Source organism: Pristis pectinata, chromosome 39 (assembly GCF_009764475.1).
Source record: "Pristis pectinata isolate sPriPec2 chromosome 39, sPriPec2.1.pri, whole genome shotgun sequence".
NCBI classification, from domain to species: domain Eukaryota; kingdom Metazoa; phylum Chordata; class Chondrichthyes; order Rhinopristiformes; family Pristidae; genus Pristis; species Pristis pectinata.
This window is the reverse complement of record NC_067442.1, coordinates 6453327-6476299: the sequence shown is the minus strand read 5'-3', so window position 1 is coordinate 6476299 and position 22973 is coordinate 6453327. Positions and strand designations below refer to the sequence as shown.

Sequence of the window (22973 nt, the reverse complement as noted above, 5' to 3'; positions counted from 1 at the left end):
AATACTTCTCTTCAGTATTCACCAAGGAGAGGGGTTTTGATGACGCTAAGGACAGTGTTGGTAAGGGTAATGTTCTAGAGTATGTAGGTATCAAGAGAGAGGATGTATTGGAGCTGTTAGAAAATATTAGGACAGGGGCCTGAAGGAATATATCCCAGGCTGCTGCGCGAGCCGAGGGAGGAGATTGCTGAACTGTTGGTTAGGATCTTTGAGTCCTTGTCCATGGGGATGGTACCAGAGGATTGGAGGGTGGCGAATGTTGTCCCCTTATTCAAAAAAGGTAGTAGAGATAGTCCAGGGAATTACAGACTGGTGAGCCTTACGTCTGTGGTGGGTAAGCTGTTGGAAAGGATTCTGAGAGATAGGATCTATGAGCATTTAGAGAATCATGGACTGATTAGGGACAGCCAGCATGGCTTTGTGAAGGGAAGATCTTGCCTCACAAGCCTGATAGGGTTCTTTGAGGAGGTGACCAGCAAGATTGGTGAGGGTAGTGCAGTAGATGTGATCTACATGGATTTTAGTGAGGCGTTTGACAAGGTTCCACATGGTAGGCTTCTTCAGAAGGTCAGAGGCCAAGGGATCCAGGGAGGCTTGGCCATGTGAATTCAGAATTGGCTTGCCTGTAGAAAGCAGTGGGTTGTGGTGGAGGGAGTGTATTTGGATTGAGGGCTGTGACTAGTGGTGTCCCACAGGGATCAGTTCTGGGACCTTTTTGTGATATTTATTAATGACTTAGATGAGGGGGTGGAAGGGTGGGTTAGCAAGTTGGCAGATGACACAAAGATCGGCGGTGTTGTGGATAGTGTGGAGGGCTGTTGAAGCTTACGGAGGGATATTGATAGGATGCAGAGCTGGGCTGACAAGTGGCAGATGGAGTTCAATCCAGAGAAGTGAGAGGTAGTACACTTTGGAAGGACAAACTCCAAGGCGGAGTACAAGGTAAATGGCAGGATCCTGGGCGGTGTAGAGGAGCAGAGGGATCTGGGGGTTCATATCCACAGATCACTGAAAGTTGCCACACAGGTGGATAGGGTAGTTAAGAAAGCTTATGGGGTGTTAGCTTTCATAAATCATGGAATTAGTTCAAGAGCTGTGAAGTAACGATGCAGCTTTACAAAACTCTGGTTAGGCCACACTGTGTCCATTTCTGGTCGGCTCATTATAGGAAGGATGTGGAGGTGTTGGAAAGGGTGCAGAGGAGATTTACCAGGATGCTGCCTGGATTAGAGAGTATGGATTATGAGGAGAGACTAAGGGAGCTAGGGCTTTACTCATTGGAGAGAAGGAGGATGAGAGGAGACATGATAGAGGTGTACAAAATATTAAGAGGAATAGATAGAGTGGACAGCCAGCACCTCTTTCCCAGGGCACCAATTCTCAATACAAGAGGTCCTGGCTTTAAAATAACGGGTGGGAAGTTCAAGGGAGATATCAGAGGGAGGTTTTTCACCCAGAGAGTGGTTGGTGCATGGAATGCGCTGCCTGGGGTGGTGGTGGAGGCTGATACGTTGGTCAAGTTCAAGAGATTGTTAGATAAGCATATGGAGGAATTTAAAATAGAGGGATATGTGGGAGGAAGGGGTTAGGTAGTCTCAGGAGTGGTTTGAAGATTGGCACAGCATGGTGGGCCGAAGGGCCTGTATTGTGCTGTATTGTTCTATGTTTCTATTCTATGGTTCAATGTTTCAGGTCAGGACCCTTCTTCAGGGCTGAAGATAGGGAAAGGGGAAGCCTCATACATAGGAAGGAAAAGCAGAGCAGTGATAGGTGGACAGAAGAGGGGAGGTGGGGTGGGCACAGGGAGGTGATAGGTAGATGCAGGTAAGAGATGGTGATGGGCAGGTGCAGGGGAGGAGGGGAGAGCAGATCCTCTGGGGGGTGGCTCAAAGGTAAGGAGAGAATGGGGAAAAAGGTAGAAAAAAAGAGGCTTGGAAAGGGAAGAAGAAGCCTGGTTGGTGGGGGGGGGGGTGGAGGGGGGTTTGTGGGGAAGTGGGGTGGGGATTACTTAAAGTGAGAGAATTCAATGTTCCTGCCATCAGGCTGCAAGGTTCTAAGACAGAAAATGAGGTGCTGTTCCTCCAGTTTCCGCTTGGAATTCTGGAGGAGGCCGAGGACTGACATATCTGTGATGGAGTGGGAGGGGCAGATGTAGTGACCGGCAACGGGGAGATACAGATCGCGGTTACGGACGGAGTGCAGGTGTTCTGCGAAATGGTCACCTAGTCTGCGTTTGGTCTCACCAATGTAGAGGAGGCCACATTTGGAGCACCAAATGCAGTAGATGATATTAAGGGAGGTGCAGGTGAATCTCTGTCTCACCTGAAAGGACTGTTTGGGTCCCTGGTTGCATGTGACAGAGGGGGTGTAGGGGCAGGTGTTGCACCTATGGCGGGGGCAGTGGAAAGTTCCTGGGATGGGGGGGGGGGGGGGGTCAGGGGAGGTGTTGTTCCTCCAACCTGCGCCTGGCCTCAGCGTGACAGTAGAGGAGGCCATGGTCAGACATGTCAGTGTGGGAGTGGGGTGGAATAGATGTAAGGCATATGGTGTATTGTCCTTCATCAATCGTGGAATCGAATGTAGGAGCTGAGAGGTAATGTTGCAGCTATATAGGTCCCTGGTCAGACCCCACTTGGAGTATTGTGCTCAGTTCTGGTCAACTCACTACAGGAAGGATGTGGAAGCCATAGAGAGGGTGTAGAGGAGATTTACAAGGATGCTGCCTGGAATGTGGAGCATGCCTTATGAAAGCAGGTTGAGGGAACTCGGCCTTTTCTCCTTGGAGCGACGGGGGATGAGGGGGGACCTGATAGAGGTGTATAAGATGATGAGAGGCATTGATCATGTGGATAGTCAGAGGCTTTTTCCCAGGGCTGAAATGGTTGCCACAAGAGGAGACAGGCTTAAGGTGCTGGGGAGCAGGTACAGAGGAGATGTCAGGGGTAAGTTTTTTTACTCAGAGAGTGGTGAGTGTGTGGAACGGGCTGCCGGCAACGGTGGTGGAGGCGGATACGATAGGGTCTTTTAAAGAGACTTTTGGATAGGTACATGGAGCTGAGAAAAATAAGGGCTATGGGTAAGCCTAGTAATTTCTAAGGTAGGGACATGTTCGGCACAGCTTTGTGGGCCGAAGGGCCTGAATTGTGCTGTAGGCTTTCTATGTTTCTGTTTCTAGAAGTGGCTGGCCACCGGGAGAGCCTGGCTGTTGTGGCAGATGGAGCGAAGGTGCACAATGACATCTTGCTGCTCTCCCTCACCCCTGAGAATGTTCTGCAGCCCCTGGTTCTGAGCCAGGGAGGCAACACGCCATCCTGGAATCCCCTTCTGCGGCCACAGAATCTCCTGTCTGCTCCCCCCTAACTATCACTATAGGCCCGTCTGCCTTCCCCCTTCCCCACTGAGCCTCAGAGCCGGTCCCACTGCCACACACCTGGCTGCTGTTTTCTCCTGAACAGTCCAACAGTATCCGAAACGGTCTACTTGTTTGGGAGGGAAGTGGCCACAGGGGAATCCTGCACCATCTGGCTACAGGTCACCATGGTCAGCAGGTCATACCCAAGTTGTGAATATATTTATATATATATATATAAAACAAACGGCAAGGGTCACCGATCCCTCTGGTACCTCACCGCCCATGGCCTTCCAATCACAAAAATAACCCTCCAACATCACCCGCTATCTGCACGGACAAACAAATTCTGGAACCAATTTGCCAACTTGCCTTGGAGGCCGTGGGCTCTCATCTTTAGGACCAATGTGAAACCTCTTCAAAACCTTACCGAAGTTCATGTGGGCTATTTTTTTTGGAGCAACTGGGGAGGGCATTCTGAAAGAGGAGGAGGACGGTACACGTTGGTACCAGTGGCAGAGGGACGTGAACTTCAAATAGGGTAGCCGATTAAAGAGCAGGACCTCCAAGGTGGTCATCTCTGGGTTACTCCAGTGCCCACATACGACTGAGTGTAGGAATAGGTCAGACAAAAGGTGGAGCGGTCGCAGAGAATGTGAAAGGGAAGTGGGAGCAACACACAGAAAGTGCTGGAGGAACCCTGCAGGTCAGGCAGCATCCGCGGAGGGAAATAAACAGCCGACGTTTTGAGCTGAGACCCTTCACCGGGACCGGAGAGGAAGAGGGCAGAAGCCAGAATAGGAAGGTGGGGGGAGGGGGGAGGAGCGCACGGAGGTGGATTGTAGGAGAGACTGGATAGAACATGGAACAGTATAGCAGAGGAACAGGCCCTTCAGCCCACCATGTCTGTACCAACCATGATGCCGCTTTAAACCAATCCCATCTGCCTGCAGATGGACGATGTCCGTCCATCCCCTGCCTGTTCACCTGCCTGTCTAAATACCTCTTAAACGTTACTATGGTATCTGCCTGCACCACCTCCCCTGGCAACGTGTTACAGGCACCCACCACCCTCTACGTAAAAATACCTGCCCCGCACATCTCCTTTAAACGTTCCCCCTCTCATCTTAAATCTATGCCCTCTGGTATTTGACATTTACACCCTGGGGGTGGGGGTGGGGGGGGGGGTGAAGAAAGACTCTGACTAATCTGATGCTGATTCTGATCTACCCTGTCTATGCCTCTCATAATTTTATGAACTTCTATAAGGTCTCCCCTCAGCGTTCAGCACTCCAGAGAAAACAACACAAGTTTGTCCAACCTTGTAGCTAATACTCTCTAATCCAGGAAACATCCTGGTGAATCTCCTCTGCACCCTCTCCAAAGCCTCCATAAAGCCTCCTGTAATGCAGCGACCAGAACGTCACACAATACTCCAACTGTGGCCTGACCAGATTTTTGTACGGTTGCAGAGAGACTTAGATAGTTTAGGAGCATGGGCAAAGAAATGGCAGATGAGATTCAATGTTGAGAAATGTGCAGTTGTACACTTTGGTAGGAGAAACAAACGGGCAGATTATTATCTAGATGGGGAGAAAATTCAAAGTACAGAAGTGCAAAGGGACTTGGGGGTCCTCGTACAGGATGCCCTAAAGGTTAACCACCACGTCGGATCGGCGTTAAAAAAAAAAGCGAATGCTATGTTGGCATTCATTTCGAGAGGTATAACGTCTGAAAGTAAGGAAGTGTTGCTGAGGCTCTGTGGGACACTGGTGAGGCCTCATTTGGAACACTGTGTGCAGTTTTGGGCCCCTCATTTTAGGAAGGATGTGCTGATGTTGGAGAGGGTTCAGAAGAGATTTACGAGGATGATTCCCAGAATGAAAGGGCTGACATACGATGAGCGTTTGTTGGCTCTTGGACTGTACTCACTAGAGTACAGAAGAATGAGAGGGGACCTCATAGAAACATTTTGAATGTTGAAAGGACTGGACAGAGTAGATGTGGCTCAGCTGTTTCCCTTGGTGGGTGAGTCCAGGACTAGAGGGCACACTTAGAATTAGAGGGTACCTGTTTAGAACAGAAATGAGGAGAAATTTCTTTAGCCAGAGGGTTGTGGATTTGTGGAATTCGTTGCCACATACAGCTGTGGAGGCCCAGTCATTGGGGGCATTTAAGGAGGAGATTGATAGGTATCTAATTAGTCAAGGTATCAAGGGATATGGGGAAAAGGCCAGGAATTGGGGCTAGATAGGAATATCTTAGTTTAGCTCATGGAGCAGACTCGATGGGCTGACTGACCAACTTCTGCTCCCTTGTCTTGTGATCTTGTCTTGTGAACATGAATTGACAACTCTTATAGCCGATGCCCTGACTGATAAAGGCACGTATGCCGTCCACTTTCTTTACTCCTCTGTCTACTTGTGTTCAGGGAGCTAGGGACTTGCACCCCAAGATCCCTCTGTACATTCATGCTGCCGTTAACTGTATAACCTCCTTATACATTTGACCTCGCAAGGTGAAACACTTGTCCAGATTAAACTCCATCTGCCAGTTCTCTGCCCATAACTGGAACCGATCAAAACCCTTTGACAACCTTCCTCGCTGTCCACAACTCCACCAATCTTTGTGTTGTCCGCAAACTTACCATTCAGCTCACCTACATTTTTGTCCAAGTGCGTCACAAACGACAGAGGTCCCAGCACTCATCCCTGTGAGACACCACTGGTCACAGAGTAACACCCCTCCAGCACAGGAACAGGCCCTTCAGCCCACCATGTTGAGCCGAACTAATTAAACTAGTAATTAAATGCTAAACTAGTCCCTTCTGCCTACACGTTCATACCCCTCCATTCTCTGCATAGTCAAGCCTCTTAAACCCCTCTATTGTACCTGCCTCCACCCCCACCCCTGGCAGTGCATTGCAGGCACTCACCACTCTCTGTGTAAAAGACTTGCCCCTTGCCCGGCTATACTTAGTAGCATGTGGAAGCAGTCCAGAAATTTCAACCTTAGAGGTCCTGCTCTTTAACCCAACTCCCTAAATTCATGTTTTGGGACCTCATCCCTTTTTCTACCTACACCATTGGTATTGACGTTTCGCATTACCTCTGGCTATTCAACCTTCCCCTTCAGCGGACCCTCTAGCTGCTCTCATGTAGCCCACATGAACTTCAGTAAGGCCTTTGCAAAGGTCCCACAAGGGAAACTGGTCCAAAACGTTACCGTCCATGCGATCCAAGGCAAGCTGGCAAACGGGATCCACAATTGGCTCTAATAGGAAACTGAGGGTAATTGCAGAAATCTTTCTTTTTGATTCTGTGACCAGGAGTGTACTGTGGGGGATCAATTAACAATACTGATACGATTACAGGAGATATAAGATCATTTAGACAAGACCCGGAAATGAGTGGTGTTAACAGTCAGAAGGACTGTCAGGCTACAGGAGGCTATTGATCAGTTGGTGAGATGGGCAGGGCAATGGGAAACAGAATTTACCTGTGTTGTTCTGTGGCCAAACCATTTTGAATCCAATTTAGTCCGGTCTTTGAATCCAGTCTTTGTGGATCCCACATGCCTTAATCTTCTGGATCAGCCTACCACGAGGGACCTCATTGAGAACTTCAGTAAAGTCCAGAGAGACATAGTTTGTTTCCCTTGGAGCAGAGAAGGCTGAAAGGGGACCTGATATAAAATTACGAGAGGCATAGATAGGGTAGATAGGAAACTTTGCCTACTCACAGAGGTGTCTAGGGCATGGGATTAGGATGAGAAGATAATAAGATATTTATTAGTCACATGTACTTCGGAACACACAGTGAAATGCATCTTTTGCCTAGAGTGCTCTGGGGGCAGCCCGCAAGTGTCACCACGCTTCCAGCACCAACACAGCATGCCCACAGCTTCCTAACCCGTATGTCTTTTTTGGAACGTGGGAGGATACCGGAGCACCTGGAAGAAACCCACGCAGACACGGGGAGAATGTACAAACTCCTTACAGAGAGCTGTGGGAATTGAACCCGGGTCGCTGGCGCTGTAATGGCGTTATGCTAACCGCTACACTACCATGCCGTAGTTTAGCGTAGTTTAGTGGTTTAGAGGGAATATGTTTCCCGCAGAGGGGTGTTGGGATCTGGAACGCACTACCCGAGGGGGAACATTTGATGAACATTTGAATCACCATGGCAGTGAAGGGTACGGACCAAGTACTGGGCTTGGTGTGGATACAGTTGATAGTCTGATGTTCATGTCCTGCCGAAGGTCCTACTTCTGTGCTATATAAGAACATAGAACATAGAGTACAGCACAGTACAGGCCCTTCAGCCCACAATGTTGTGCCGACATTTTGTCCTGCTCTAAGATCTATCTAACCCTTCCCTCCCACATAACCCTCCATTTCTCTATCATTCATGTGTCTATCTAAGAGTCTCTTAAATGTCCCTAACGTATCTGCCCCACAACCTCTGCCGGCAGTGCGTTCCACGCACCCGCCACTCTCTGTGTAAAAAACTTACCCCTGATATCCCCCTTATACCTTTCTCCAATCACCTTAAAATTATGCCCCATCGTGTTAGCCATTGTCGCCCTGGGAAAAAGTCTCTGACTGTCCACTCGGTCTATGCCTCTTGTACACCTCTGTCAAGTCACCTCTCACCCTCCTTCTCTCCAAAGAGAAAAGCCCTCGCCCACTCAACCTATCCTCATAAGACATGCTCTCCAATCCAGGCAACATCCTGGTAAATGTCCTCTGCACCCTCTCTAAAGCTTTCTGTAATGACGAGAACTGAACACAATACTCCATGACTTTAAAACTATCAACCGCACTGCCCCCATCAATGCATTTTGTTAGCTCCTGAAAAATTGGATCAAGTTATGCAGACAGGATCTCTTCCTAACAATGCCACACTGACTACGTTTAATTAGTTCTTTGCTTTCCAAGTACAGATTAATCCTGTGTCAGAATATTTTCCAATAACTTTCCTACCACTGACTTCAGACTCACAGACCGGCAGTTACCTTATCTTATCCCTGCTCCCCTTGTCTGACATTTGCTGCCCTCCAGTCACCTGGCACCTCAAACCGCGGCAGGGGAGATATAAGAGCCTCTGTGAGGGCCGCAGCAGTTTCCTCCCACAGCGGTCTTGGGGCGAAGCAACAGGAAAGTGCTGGGAATACTCAGCCAGTCAGTCAGCATCTGTGCAAAGAGAAGCGGTCAGTGTTTCAGGGCTGGGACGCTTCGTCAGCACTTCACAGGTTTCCAGCATGGCATTTCTATGGCTTGCATCTCATCTGGGAGTTTACCCATCTTGAAGCCCACCAACTCACCTGAAACCGCCTCCTTTTTCATTAATGATAATATTTTCTCGAATTTCACTCTCACCCTTCTTGAAATGTCCAACCACAACGTCCTTCTCCTAATTGAAATTAGATGAGAGGCATTTATTGAAGACCTCAAATCAAGACCTCATCCAACTCCATGCACAGATTGCCATTTTGATCCGTACTCTTTCCCTAGTTACCTCTTGACCTTAATATACTTGCAAAATACCTCGGGATGTTCCCTAATCTTATGTCAGTGATATTTCATGCCCCCTCTTTGCCCTCTTAATTTCCTTCCATCACGCACAGGTCCCAGTCTCTCAGTTTCCATACCAATTCCGGTGTAGTTACTCTGTCTGTACCATGCAGTGTATCTGACCACCGATCTCTCTCTCTCCGTTCTTTTCTAGCTCAGCCTGCAGTGCCCACAGAGTGCTGTGCCTAGGGAGTCTGGATGTTAGTGAGTAAATGGCTCATTTTATTTGAAAAATTGAATTGTTCAGATGCCAGTCGGATTCTCTTAACCATGTAGTTTCCATTTACAGTGATAAACAGGCGGTGTAAATTGGTAAAGAGCCAGCCTGTACCCTTCTGGTAATCAGATAACTTGCTGGAACTGGTTAGTGGAAGTCAGCCAACTGTGATCTTGGGGATATTTACCTGTGGGTTCTGTTAATGCACAGCGAGTGTGGTGTTAATGCACAGCGAGTGTTAATGCACAGCGAGTGTTAATGCAGTCAGTGTTAATGCACAACGAGTGCGGTGTTAATGCACAGCGAGTGTTAATGCAGTCAGTGTTAATGCACAGCGAGTGTGGTGTTAATGCACAGCGAGTGTTAATGCACAGCGAGTGTTAATGCAGTCAGTGTTAATGCACAACGAGTGCGGTGTTAATGCACAGTGAGTGTTAATGCAGTCAGTGTTAATGCACAGCGAGTGTGGTGTTAATGCACAGCGAGTGTTAATGCACAGCGAGTGTTAATGCACAGTGAGTGCGGTGTTAATGCACAGTGAGTGTTAAAATGCACAGTGAGTGCGGTGTTAATGCACAGTGAGTGTTAATGCAGTCAGTGTTAATGCACAACGAGTGCGGTGTTAATGCACAGTGAGTGTTAATGCAGTCAGTGTTAATGCACAGCGAGTGTGGTGTTAATGCACAGCGAGTGTTAATGCACAGCGAGTGTTAATGCACAGCGAGTGTTAATGCACAGTGAGTGTTAACGCACAGTGAGTGCGGTGTTAATGCACAGTGAGTGTTAATGCACAGTGAGTGCGGTGTTAATGCACAGTGAGTGTTAACGCACAGTGAGTGTGGTGTTAATGCACAGTGAGTGTGGTGTTAATGCACAGTGAGTGTTAATGCACAGTGAGTGCGGTGTTAATGCATAGTGAGTGCGGTGGTGAAACAGGACACGGAGAGGAGAACAAATGGGTAGTTGTTGGGATTCGAGGCTGTGGTCAGTAGGTGCCCCAGCGATTGGTCTGCTCGCCCCAGTGGTCACCGTCTATGTGAGCGGATTGTGGGAGGGCACCAAGTGTTATATCTCTAAGTTTGCAAAGGATATAAAGCTGGATATCAGGGTGGGCTGTGAGGAGGATGGAGAGAGGCTTTGGGGACAGACCAAGTGTGTGGATGTTGTGGCAGATGAAATGTGATGTGGAAACATGTATTCTGGTAATCCGTGAAAAATTCTCCCCCACTGGTCCCAGTGTATGTACTCTCTCCCCACTGGTCCCAGTGTATTTACTCTCTCCCCACTGGTCCCAGTGTATTTACTCTCTCCCCACTGGTCCCAGTGTATTTACTCTCTCCCCCCACTGATCCCAGTGTATTTACTCTCCCCCCACTGGTCCCAGTGTATTTACTCTCTCCCCACTGGTCCCAGTGTATTTACTCTCTCCCCACTGGCCCCAGTGTATTTACTCTCTCCTCCCACTGGTCCCAGTGTATTTACTCTCTCCCCACTGGCCCCAGTGTATTTACTCCCCCCCCCACTGATCCCAGTGTATTTACTCTCTCCCCACTGGTCCCAGTGTATTTACTCTCTCTCCACTGGCCCCAGTGTATTTACTCTCTCCCCACTGGCCCCAGTGTATTTACCCCCCCCCCCCCACTGGTCCCAGTGTATTTACTCTCTCCCCCCACTGGTCCCAGTGTATTTACTCTCTCCCCCCACTGGTCCCAGTGTATTTACTCTCTCCCCACTGGTCCCAGTGTATTTACTCTCTCCCCACTGGCCCCAGTGTATTTACTCCCCCCCACTGATCCCAGTGTATTTACTCTCTCCTCCCACTGGCCCCAGTGTATTTACTCTCTCCCCACTGGCCCCAGTATATTTACTCTCTCCCCACTGGTCCCAGTGTATTTACTCTCTCCTCCCACTGGCCCCAGTGTATTTACTCTCTCCCCACTGGCCCCAGTGTATTTACTCTCTCCTCCCACTGGTCCCAGTGCATTCACTTGCTGTCTCTCTCCCCATTTTTCTAGCTCAGCGTCCAGCACCGACCGAGTGCCGTGTGTAGGGAGGCTGGATGTTGGTGAGTAATTTTATGAACTTTGCTTCATGTATTGCATCTGTGGAACTTCATTGTTGGATTCTTAATTTCACTGTTTTAATTTGCATTGGGAGACTGATAGTGTGGAGGTTAACAAATCGTGCATACCTTGCCTGGTTACCAGGTGAACTGCTAGAACTGGTTAACTACGCGAGGTGTCTCTGAGATAGCAGAACGTGTGGGTATGAGCCTGTAAGCACTCTGAAGTCACAATGTGTTGTAGCTCGGAGTGCAGTTAAGAGTTATGGACTGTGGACTTTGATGTCGTGATGCGCATCTGATGTTCTTGTGATTGGAAGTCTGTGAGCAGTTGTGTACCGCAGGGATATGTGCTGGGACCTTTGCTGTTAGTGTTATATATTAACCTTTTGGATGTGCATGTAGGAGCTGTAAACACTAAGTTTGCAGAGAACACAGAAAATGGCTATATTCCGGACAGTGAGGAAGGTTGTCCTAGGCTACAGCAGGTGGAAATTTAGGCGGGGTGCAGGCAGATGGAGTTTAATCTCCACAAGTGCGAGGAGAATTCAAGTAAACCCCCCCCCCCCCCACCATGCGGCTTCTCTTCTTCCCTTACCTAGCCTCTTTTTTCTACCATTTGTTTTCCTTTCCCTCCCTACCTTTGAGCCACCCCCCGGTGGATCTGCTCTCCCCTCCTCCCCCGCACCTGCCCATCACCATCTCTTACCTGCATCTACCTATCACCACCCTGTGCCCACCCCGCCTCCCCTCTTCTGTCCACCTATCACTGCTCTGCTTTACCCTCCTATATATCGGGCTTCCCCCTTTTCCTCTTTTCAGTCCCGAAGAAGGGTCTCTGACCCGAAACGTTGACCGCCTGCTTTTCTCCGCAGATGCTGCCTGGCCTGCTGAGTTCCTCCAGCATCGTCGTGTTTTTCAATGCTGGGTTTTGTTGCCTGTCCTGTGCCAGGGTTGATCTCTCCTGTGGGGGGTGGGGGAGGGGGAGGGGGTGCGGGGTTGAAGATGAACTTGGAGCAGGAGGGGAAAGGTCCAGAGGTCGTGGTCCCCGTGGGAAGTCATGACAGGGACGAGTCAAAGGAACAGGAGCAGCTGGGGTCCAAACAAATGAAAACCTGAACCACAAAATTAATACCTGGATTACCCCATGAGACGCAGACAAATCCCTCAGAGCAAGTTGGATGTGTGACTCAAGTGTGGGAGAGATAGCTTTCCATTGATGGGGCATTGAGGAAAGAGGAGCATGTTCTGCTGGGATGACCTTCACTTGGATAGGACGGAGACCAGTGTTCCAGTGAATCGAATAGCTAAGGCAGTAGCAAAAGCTTCAAACTAAACTAAATAGTCAGGGGCGGTGGCTTCTGATGAGGGCACTAAGTGTAAGCTTGGCAGTGTCGTTCAAAACCTGTGAATAGTTAGCTGGGATCGCGATGATTTTATTAACAGTATAATTCTGAAGTTAGAAGGATAAAGATGGTAGTGTGGGTCAGGGAAGTGGGTGATGATATCCGGAGTCTGTAGACTCTCTGGCAGGGAGAGCGCACACAAACTCCAAATGAGGGTCGGACTTTCACAGTGAACGGTAGAGTGTTGTAGATCTGGGGAGTGTTGTAGAACAGAGGGACCTAGGAGTACAAGTACATGGTTCCCTGAAAGTGGCATCATAGATAAACAGGGTGGTGGTGAAGGGTTTTGGCACGCTGGCCGTCATTGAGTATAGAGGTTGAGATGTTATATTGCAGTTGTACAAGATGTTGGTGAGGCCGCATTTGGAATATTGTGTTCAATTTCGGTCACCCTGCCATAGAAAAGATGCCGTTAAGCCGGAAAGAGTGCAGAGGATTACAAGGCTGTTGCTGGGACTGGAGGGACGGAGTCACGGAGAGAGGTTGGGCAGGTTGGGGCTTTTTTCATTGGAACGTAGGAGGATGTGTATAAATCTTATAGAGGTAAAAAATCACGGGGGGGGCAGTGTGCACAGTCTTCTTCCCAGGGCTAGAGGGCAGAGGTTTAAGGTGAGAGGGGAGAGATTTAATAGGAGCCGGAGGGGCAACTTTTTCACCCAGAGGGTGGTCAGTATAAGGAACGAGCTGCCAGAAGAGGTGGTTGAGGCAGGTACGTGAATAACATAGAAACATAGAAAACCTACAGCACAATTCAGGCCCTTCAGCCCACAAAGCTGTGCCGAACATGTCCCTACCTTAGAAATTACTAGGCTTACCCACAGCCCTCTATTTTTCTCAGCTCCATGTACCTATCCAAAAGTCTCTTAAAAGACCCTATTGTATCCGCCTCCACCACCGTTGCCGGCAGCCCGTTCCACGCACTCACCACCCTCTGAGTAAAAAACTTACCCCTGACATGTCCTCTGTACCTTCTCTCCAGCACCTTAAACCTACAGTATGTCCTCTTGTGGCAACCATTTCAGCCCTGGGAAAAAGCCTCTGACTATCATTTAAAAGGCCCTTGGACAGATACATGGATAGGAAAGGTTTGGAGGGATATGGGCTAAATGCAAGCAAGTGGGACTGGCTTAGATTGGAATCTTGGTCGGCACGGACCAGTTGGGCTGAAGGGCCTGTTTCCTTGCTGTGATACTCTGAATAGTGCCAGAGCAGGAAAAATGGTACAAAGATAAAATTGAAGGTTCTTTATCCGAACACAGGCAGTATCTGTAACAGGATTGTTGAATTAATGTCACTATTGGTATTGGTATTGGTTTATTATTGTCACTTGTACTGAGGTACAGTGAAAAACTTGTCTTGCAAACCGATCGTACAGGTCAATTCATTACACAGTGCAGTTACATTGAGTTAGTACAAAATCCATTGACGTAGTACAGGTAAAAACAGTACAGAGTAAAGTGTCACAGCTACAGAGAGAGTGCAGTGCAATAAGGTGCAAGGTCACAACAAGGTAGATCGTGAGGTCAGAGTCCATCTCATCGTATAAAGGAACCGTTCAATAGTCTTATCACTAATTAAGTAAGTGGGCACATTCTGAAAAAACATCACAGAGATGTGGTTGTTAAGGTGACCAAGGTTGAGTTATAGAGTCATCCTGCATAAGAGCAGACCCTTCAGCCCACGGTGCCTAGGTAGACTATTTTGCCCACCTTCACCAATGCCACTGGCCTGCATTAAGACTGTATCCTTGTATACCTGGCCTATTTATGTATCTGTTTAAGTGCCTCGAATGCAGTCGTTGTATCCAATTCTACCACCTCCTCTGACAGTGAGTTCCAGATATCAATCACTCTCTGTCTTTAAAAAAAACACCTACCCCATTTTGATTTGGCAGAACGTCACAGCAGTCCGAGGATATTCCTGGGGGAACGTCCAGTGGGTGGCGATGGTTTAGATGGGATTACACCACAGACCCCCAAATACTCAGTGGGAGTGAGAGGAACCAATATGTAGGGGAGATCACAGGTGACTGTAAGAATAACAGGGTTGTAACAGTAGGTGATTTGAACTTCCCTGACATTGACTGGGATTTCCACAGTGCTGAGGAATTCGATGGGGCAGAATGTGTTAAGTGTGTCCAGGAAAGTTTTCTCAAGCAATATGTAGATGGCCCTACGACAGAGGAGGCAGTACTGGACCTCCTCTTGGGAAACGAGTCCGGGCAAGGGGCTGAAGTGTCAGTGGGGGAGCACTGTGGGACCATAGTCATTTTTTATTGGTATTGGTATTGGTTTATTATCGTCACTTGTACCGAGGTACAGTGAAACACTTGTCTTGCATACCGATTCTACAGGTCAATAAGATAAGATCTCTTTATTAGTCAAATGTACATGGAAACACACAGTGAAATGCATCTTTGCATAAAGTGTTCTGCGGGCAGCCCACAAGTGTTGCCACGCTTCTGGCGCCAACATAGCACGCCCACAACTTCCTAACCCGTACGTCGTTGGAATGTGGGAGGAAACCGGAGCACCCGGAGGAAACCCACGCAGTCACGGGGAGAACGTACAAACTCCTTACAGACAGCGGCAGGAATTGAACCCCAATTGCTGGCGCTGTAATAGTGTTACGCTAACCGCTACACTACTGTGCACACAGTGCAGTTACATTGAGTTAGTACAGAGTGCATTAAGACAGTACAGGTAAAGACAATAACAGTACAGAGTAAAGTGTCACAGCTACAGAGGAAGTGCAGTGCAGGCAGACAATAAGGTACAAGGTCACAGCAAGGTAGATTGTGAGGGCAAGAGTCCATCTCGTTGTATAAGGGAACTGTTCAATAGTCTTATCACACTGGGATAGAAGCTATCCTTGAGCCTGGTGGTACGTGCCCTCAGGCTCCTGCCTGATGGGAGAGGAGAGAAGAGGGAATGATCCGGGTGGGTGGGGTCTTTGATTATGCTGGCTGCTTCACCGAGAGGCATAGACAAGAGTCCACGGAGGCTGGTTTCCGTGACGTGCTGGGCTGTGTCCATAACTCTCTGCAGTTTCTTGCAGTCCTGGGCAGAGCAGTTGCTGTACCAAGCTGTGATGCATCCAGATAGGATGCTTTCTGTGGTGCATCGATAAAAGTTGGTGAGAGTCAAAGGGGACATGCCGAATTTCTTTAGCCTCCTGAGGAAGTAGAGGTGCTGGGTTATATGGCATGGAAAACAGGCCCTTTGGCCCATATCCCTCTAAACCTTTCCGGTCCATGAATCAGGGGACCCGATAGAGGTGTATAAGATGATGAGAGGTATTGATCGGGTAGATAGTCAGAGGCTTTTCCCCAGGGCTGAAATGGTGGCCACAAGAGGACACAGGTATAAGGTGTTGGGGAGTAGGTACAGAGGAGATGTCGGGGGTAAGTTTTTTACTCAGAGAGTGGTGAGTGTGTGGAATGGGAAACGGTGGTGGGGGCAGATACGATAGGGTCTCTTAAGAGACTGTTAGATAGGTACATGGAGCTGAGAAAAATAGAGGGCTGTGGGTAAGCCTAGTAATTTCTAAGGTAGGGACATGTTCGGCACAACTTTGTGGGCCGAAGGGCCTGTATGTGCTGTAGGTTTTCTATGTTTCTATGTAACCTGTCCAAATGTCTTTTAAATGTTGTAACTGTACCCGCCTCAGCCACTGCCTCTGGCAGCTCGTTCCACACACCCACCACCCCCAAAGAAGTTGTCCCTCAGGTCCCCTTTAAATCTTTCCCCTCTCACTTTAAACCTATGCCCTCTCGTTTTGGACCCCCCTACCCTGGGGAAAAGACTGGCCTTTTACCTCATCTGAGCCCCTCATGATTTTATAAACCTCCGCAAGGTCGTTCCTCAGCACGGGAAGAAAGTCCTAGCCTATCCAGCCTCTGCTTATAACTGAAACCCTCCAGCCCCTGTAACATCCTTGGAAATCTTTTTTTTGAGTCCTCTCCGGTTTAATGACGTCCTTCCCACAGCAGGGCGACGGGAACTGTACGCAGTACTCCAAATGTGTCCTCACCAACGTGTTGTACAGCTGTAACATGGTGTCCCAACTCCTGTGCTCAATATCCCGACCGATGAAGGCCAGCTTCACCACCCTGTCTACCTGTGTTCTGACTTTCAAGGAACTATGTACTTGTACCCCTAGGTCTCTCTGTTGAACAACACTCCCCAGAGGTTTACCATTTACTTTGTAAGTCCTGCCCTGGCTTGTCCTGCCAAAATGCAACACCTTGCCTTTACTGAGTGGCTGCATTAGTTGAAATCTTCCAAAACTCCTTTGGTACCAGAGAAGTGGCAGGGGATTGGAAAACTGCAAGTGTGACATGCCTGTTCTAAAAGATGCGAAGCAAAAAGTGACAACTGCAGGCTGATTATCCGAATATCTCTTGTTGGGAAAACGTTAGAATCAATCAGTGAGGAAGGAACAGCAGCGCATTTGGGAAATCGTAATCTGGGCAAACAGAGTCAGTGTGGCTTCAGGAATGGGAAATAATGTCTGACAAACTTATTTGAGTTTTCTGAGGAAGTCTCGACCAGAGTAGATCTGAAGGGGACGAGGTAATGTCATGGATTTGGACTTACAGGGAGTTATAGGGAGAGGTTGGCCGGGCAGGGTCTTTATTTCTTGGAACGTAGGAGAATGAGGGGCGACCTTATAGAAGTGTTTAAAATTATGAGGGGCATAGATAAGGTGGACGGTAACAGTCTTTTCCCCAGGGTAGGGGAGTCCAAAACTAGGGGGTGTAGGTTTAGGGTGAGAGGTGAAAGGGATCTGAGGGGCACCAGGTACAGAATACAGGAGCCTGAGGGCACGTCCCACCAGGCTCAAGGACAGCTTCTACCCCACTGTGAGAAGACTGTTTGATGGTTCCCTTTTACGATGAGATGGACTCTTGACCTCACAATCTACCTTGTTTGTCCTTGCACCTTATTGTCTACCTGCACGGCACTTCCCCTGTAGCTGTGACACTTTACTCTGTATTCTGTTATTGTTTTTACCCTGTACTACCTCAATGCACTGTGTAATGAATCGATCTGTATGGACGGTATGCAAGACAAGTTTTTCACTGAACCTCGGTACAAGTGACAATAATAAACCCATACCAATGCCAATAACACTTTCATGCAGAGGGTGGTGAGTGTATGGAACGAGCTGCCAGAGGAAGTGGGTGAGGCTGGCACAACAGAATCATTTAAGAAGCACTTGGATAGGTACGTGGAGGGGCGGGGCTTGGAGGGATATGGGCCGAACGCAGGGAACTGGGACTAACTGGGTGAGGGTCGTGGTTGGCATGGACTGGTTGGGCCGAAGGGCCTGTATCCGTGCTGTGTTGATCTATGACTTCCAGAAGGCATTTGACAAGGTGCATTCCGAAAGGTTCAGTCACAAGTCCGTGCTGCTGGAGGTAACAGACTGACCCCGATAGGGCATTGTCCGAGGGCGGGATACAGCAGGGTGGGAAGAGGAGGGTCATTTTCAAGTTGGTGACCGGTGGGCTACCGTAGCGATCAGTGCTGGGGCCACAACCGTTCCCAGTATACGGTAAGGTGTTCGAGGAAGGCAGCTGACGTAGGGTTCTCAGAGTTACCAGGTGGAAGGAGAACACCAACAGTGCTAGGCGAGCTGACTGGGCAGGCAGTTGTTAAATGGAGGACGATGTTTTTTTTGGAAGGAGCAACAAAGGATCAGGATTGTTTAATGGAGAAGGGCCGAAGGGACGTGGCTGTCCTTGTGCACAAAACACAAGCTACCTCCCGGCGACAGGGGAGGGAGTGTCGCACTGTGGGGGCGGGTGGTGAGGAGGGAGCGCCGCGGGAGGGCGGTGAGGAGGGAGCACTGCAGGGGACTGGTGAGGAGGGAGTGTCACACTGTGGGAGGGGCGGTGAGGACCCCTCAGGGGATCGCGTGTGTCGTGGACGGTACGAACGCGATTCTTATTTGAAGTGTCGCGTGTCGCGTTAACGGTTGTAGCGTCGCATGTGTTTCGTCAGTATTAGTTTGCATTCTCTACCGTAGTATGTTGTTGCGTAATTTCTCTTTTCTGTATTAGATGTGGTGTATTGACACTGGTTGTCTTTTGTAGTGCTTTTAGTGAATAAACATTAAAAAAAAGGGGTGGTACTGAGGGAGGGGCACGTGGCGGATCTCCTGGTGGGTCTCCTGCTGGTCCTGGCCAAGCTGGCCATCCATGGGACGCGGCGGAGGGCGGCCGAGAGTACCAGCAGGTCGGCCTGCCTGCCCGTCTTCCGCGCTTACGTACGCGCGCGGGTGCGTTTAGAGAGGGAGCACGCGGTTTCCGCAGGCACCCTAGCCGAGTTCCGCGCTCGGTGGGCCCCTCAGGGGATCGTGTGTGTGGTGCACGGTACCAACGCGATTCTTATTTGAGGTGTCGCGTTGACGCGTGTAGCGTCGCGTGTGTGTTTCGTTAGTATTAGTTTGCATTCTCTACCGTATTATGTCGTTGCGTAGTTTCTTCTTTTCTGTATTAGATGTAGTGTGTTGACACTGGTTGTCTTTTGTAGTGCTTTTAGTGAATAAACATTATTATTAAAAAAAAGGGGACTGTGAGGAGGGAGCGCCGCGCTGTGGGAGGGGCGGTGAGGAGGGAGCACACACTGTGGGAGGGGTAGGGAGGAGGGAGCACACACTGTGGGAGGGGCGGTGAGGAGGGAGCACACTGTGGGAGGGGCGATGAGGAGGGAACGCCGCACTGTGGGAGGGGCGGTGAAGAGGGAGCACACTGTGGGAGGGGCGATGAGGAGGGAACGCCGCACTGTGGGAGGGGCGGTGAAGAGGGAGCACACACTGTGGGAGGGGTAGGGAGGAGGGAGCACACACTGTGGGAGGGGCGGTGAGGAGGGAGCACACACTGTGGGAGGGGCGGTGAGGAGGGAGCACACTGTGGGAGGGGCGATGAGGAGGGAACGCCGCACTGTGGGAGGGGCGGTGAAGAGGGAGCACACTGTGGGAGGGGCGATGAGGAGGGAACGCCGCACTGTGGGAGGGGCGGTGAAGAGGGAGCACACTGTGGGAGGGGCGGTGAGGAGGGAGCACACTGTGGGAGGGGTAGTGAGGAGGGAGCACACACTGTGGGAGGGGCGGTGAGGAGGGAGCACACACTGTGGGAGGGGCGGTGAAGAGGGAGCACACTGTGGGAGGGGCGGTGAAGAGGGAGCACACTGTGGGAGGAGCGGTGAGGAGGGAGCACACTGTGGGAGGGGCGGTGAGAAGGGAGCACACTGTGGGAGGGGCGGTGAGGCGGGAGCGCCGCACTGTGGGAGGGGCGGTGAGGAGGGAGCACACACTGTGGGAGGGGCGGTGAGGAGGGAGCGCCGCACTGTGGAGGGGCGAGGGGCGGTGAGGAGGGAACGCCGCTCTGTGGGAGGGGCGGTGAGGAGGGAACGCCGCACTGTGGGAGGGGCGGTGAGGAGGGAACGCCGCACTGTGGGAGGGGCGGTGAAGAGGGAGCACACTGTGGGAGGGGCGATGAGGAGGGAGCACACACTGTGGGAGGGGCGGTGAAGAGCGAGCACAGACTGTGGGAGGGGCGGTGAGGAGGGAGCACACTGTGGGAGGGGCGGTGAGAAGGGAGCACACTGTGGGAGGGGCGGTGAGGCGGGAGCGCCGCACTGTGGGAGGGGCGGTGAGGAGGGAGCACACACTGTGGGAGGGGCGGTGAGGAGGGAGCGCCGCACTGTGGAGGGGCGAGGGGCGGTGAGGAGGGAACGCCGCTCTGTGGGAGGGGCGGTGAGGAGGGAACGCCGCACTGTGGGAGGGGCGGTGAGGAGGGAACGCCGCACTGTGGGAGGGGCGATGAGGAGGGAGCACACACTGTGGGAGGGGCGGTGAAGAGCGAGCACAGACTGTGGGAGGGGCGGTGAGGAGGGAGCACACTGTGGGAGGGGCTGAGGCGGGAGCGCCGCACTGTGGAGGGGCGGTGAGGAGGGAGCACACTGTGGGAGGGGCGGTGAAGAGGGAGCACACTGTGGGAGGAGCGGTGAGGAGGGAGCACACACTGTGGGAGGGGCGGTGAAGAGGGAGCACACTGTGGGAGGAGCGGTGAAGAGGGAGCACACTGTGGGAGGGGCGGTGAGGAGGGAGCACACTGTGGGAGGGGCGGTGAGGAGGGAGCACACTGTGGGAGGGGCGGTGAGGCGGGAGCGCCGCACTGTGGGAGGGGCGGTGAGGAGGGAGCACCGCACTGTGGAGGGGTGGTGAGGAGGGAACGCCGCACTGTGGAGGGGCGAGGGGCGGTGAGGAGGGAACACCGCTCTGTGGGAGGGGCGGTGAGGAGGGAATGCCGCACTGTGGGAGGGGCGGTGAAGAGGGAGCACACTGTGGGAGGGGCGATGAGGAGGGAGCACACACTGTGGGAGGGGTAGTGAGGAGGGAGCACACTGTGGGAGGGGCTGTGAGGCGGGAGCGCCGCACTGTGGAGGGGCGGTGAGGAGGGAGCACACTGTGGGAGGGGTGGTGAAGAGGGAGCACACTGTGGGAGGAGCGGTGAGGAGGAAGCACACACTGTGGGAGGGGCGGTGAAGAGGGAGCACACTGTGGGAGGAGCGGTGAGGAGGGAGCACACACTGTGGGAGGGGCGGTGAGGAGGGAGCACACTGTGGGAGAAGCGGTGAAGAGGGAGCACACTGTGGGAGGTGCGATGAGGAGGGAGCACACTGTGGGAGGGGCGGTGAGGAGGGAGCACACTGTGGGAGGGGCGGTGAGGAGGGAGCACACTGTGGGAAGGGTGGTGAAGAGGGAGCACACTGTGGGAGGAGCGGTGAGGAGGAAGCACACACTGTGGGAGGGGCGGTGAAGAGGGAGCACACTGTGGGAGGAGCGGTGAGGAGGGAGCACACACTGTGGGAGGTGCGATGAGGAGGGAGCACACTGTGGGAGGGGCGGTGAGGAGGGAGCACACTGTGGAAGGGGCGGTGAAGAGGGAGCACACTGTGGGAGGGGCGGTGAGGAGGGAGCGCACTGTGGGAGGGGCGGTGAGGCGGGAGCGCCGCACTGTGGGAGGGGCGGTGAGGAGGGAGCACCGCACTGTGGAGGGGCAAGGGGCGGTGAGGAGGGAACGCCGCTCTGTGGGAGGGGCGGTGAGGAGGGAACGCCGCACTGTGGGAGGGGCGGTGAGGAGGGAACGCCGCACTGTGGGAGGGGCGGTGAGGAGGGAACGCCGCTCTGTGGGAGGGGCGGTGAGGAGGGAACGCCGCTTTGTGGGAGGGGCGGTGAGGAGGGAACGCCGCACTGTGGGAGGGGCGGTGAGGAGGGAACGCCGCACCGTGGGAGGGGCGGTGAGGAGGGAACGCCGCTCTGTGGGAGGGGCGGTGAGGAGGGAACGCCGCTCTGTGGGAGGGGCGGTGAGGAGGGAACGCCGCACTGTGGGAGGGGCGGTGAGGAGGGAGCGCTTGGGTGAGGAGGTAATGGAAGATTCCTTCTCTCTCAGGTGGACATAAAGGATCCCATGGCACAGTTTGCAAGAAGAGCAGCTGAGTTATCATCTGGTATGGCTGTATTCATGTCACTACTTCCCCATTCGGTCTCGTGTCGCCTGCTGCCACTGTGTGTACTTGCATCAGCAACAGCACCTCTGCTGGGTGCCCGGACACACGAGGAAAGGTTCTGCACTAAAGCGGAATTCCCTCCACATTCCCCACTGCCACCAACAGGTGTGCAAAAATGTTGGCCTTTGACTGTTCACCTCTTGGCATTTTACTTCAAGTTCTCAGTCTACCTCACATAAAGCTCATACCCTCAGTGTTCCCAGTGTAGTTCCTCCCACAGTGTTCCCAGTGTATTTCCTCCCACAGTGATCCCAGTGTATTTCCTCCCACAGATCCCAGTGTATTTCCTCCCACAGTGATCCCAGTGTATTTCCTCCCACAGTGATCCCAGTGTATTGGCTCCCACAGTGTTCCCAGTGTATTTGCTCCCACAGTGTTCCCAGTGTATTTGCTCTCAGTTCCCAATGTATCTGCTCCCACAGTGTTCCCAGTGTATTTGCTCCCACAATGTCCCAAGCTCTGAGATAGCTCTGCTCTCCCTGTGCACTTGCTGAGCTGGCCAGTGTGTTTGTGTTGCCTCAGGGTCTTCACTTTGCACGTGCCAGGGCTGAGCGAGATCCCGCCGCTTCTCTGGCCCCCCCCCGCTGAGCGTTGTGTGCCCCGAGCACATTGCAGGTTAACCTGAGCAGTTGCCCCTTTTATTGGAATAAGACAAACCAGCGGCTTTGGGAGCCTTCACTCAGTCGTATCACGGCAGTCGAGTTGTTCCAATTTTACATCAACTGCTCCACCAGCACCAGAGACCTGGGTTCGATCCCGATCTCTGGTTCCCTGTGCACGTGG

The 22973-nt window shown here is 51.7% G+C and overlaps 1 protein-coding gene across 1 annotated transcript in view; it reads left to right on the top strand.

The window, feature by feature from the left end:
* Positions 1-22132, top strand: part of LOC127587187 (uncharacterized) — a 110822-nt gene extending 88690 nt beyond the window's left edge. Inside the window, exons 6-8 of the mRNA XM_052045380.1 lie at positions 9079-9124; positions 11157-11206; positions 22073-22132. Of these exons, the coding sequence (XP_051901340.1) occupies positions 9079-9124; positions 11157-11206; positions 22073-22082 (106 nt within the window). The 3' untranslated portion in view covers positions 22083-22132. The remainder of the gene's footprint in view (positions 1-9078; positions 9125-11156; positions 11207-22072) is intronic.
* Positions 22133-22973: the final 841 nt, after the last annotated feature.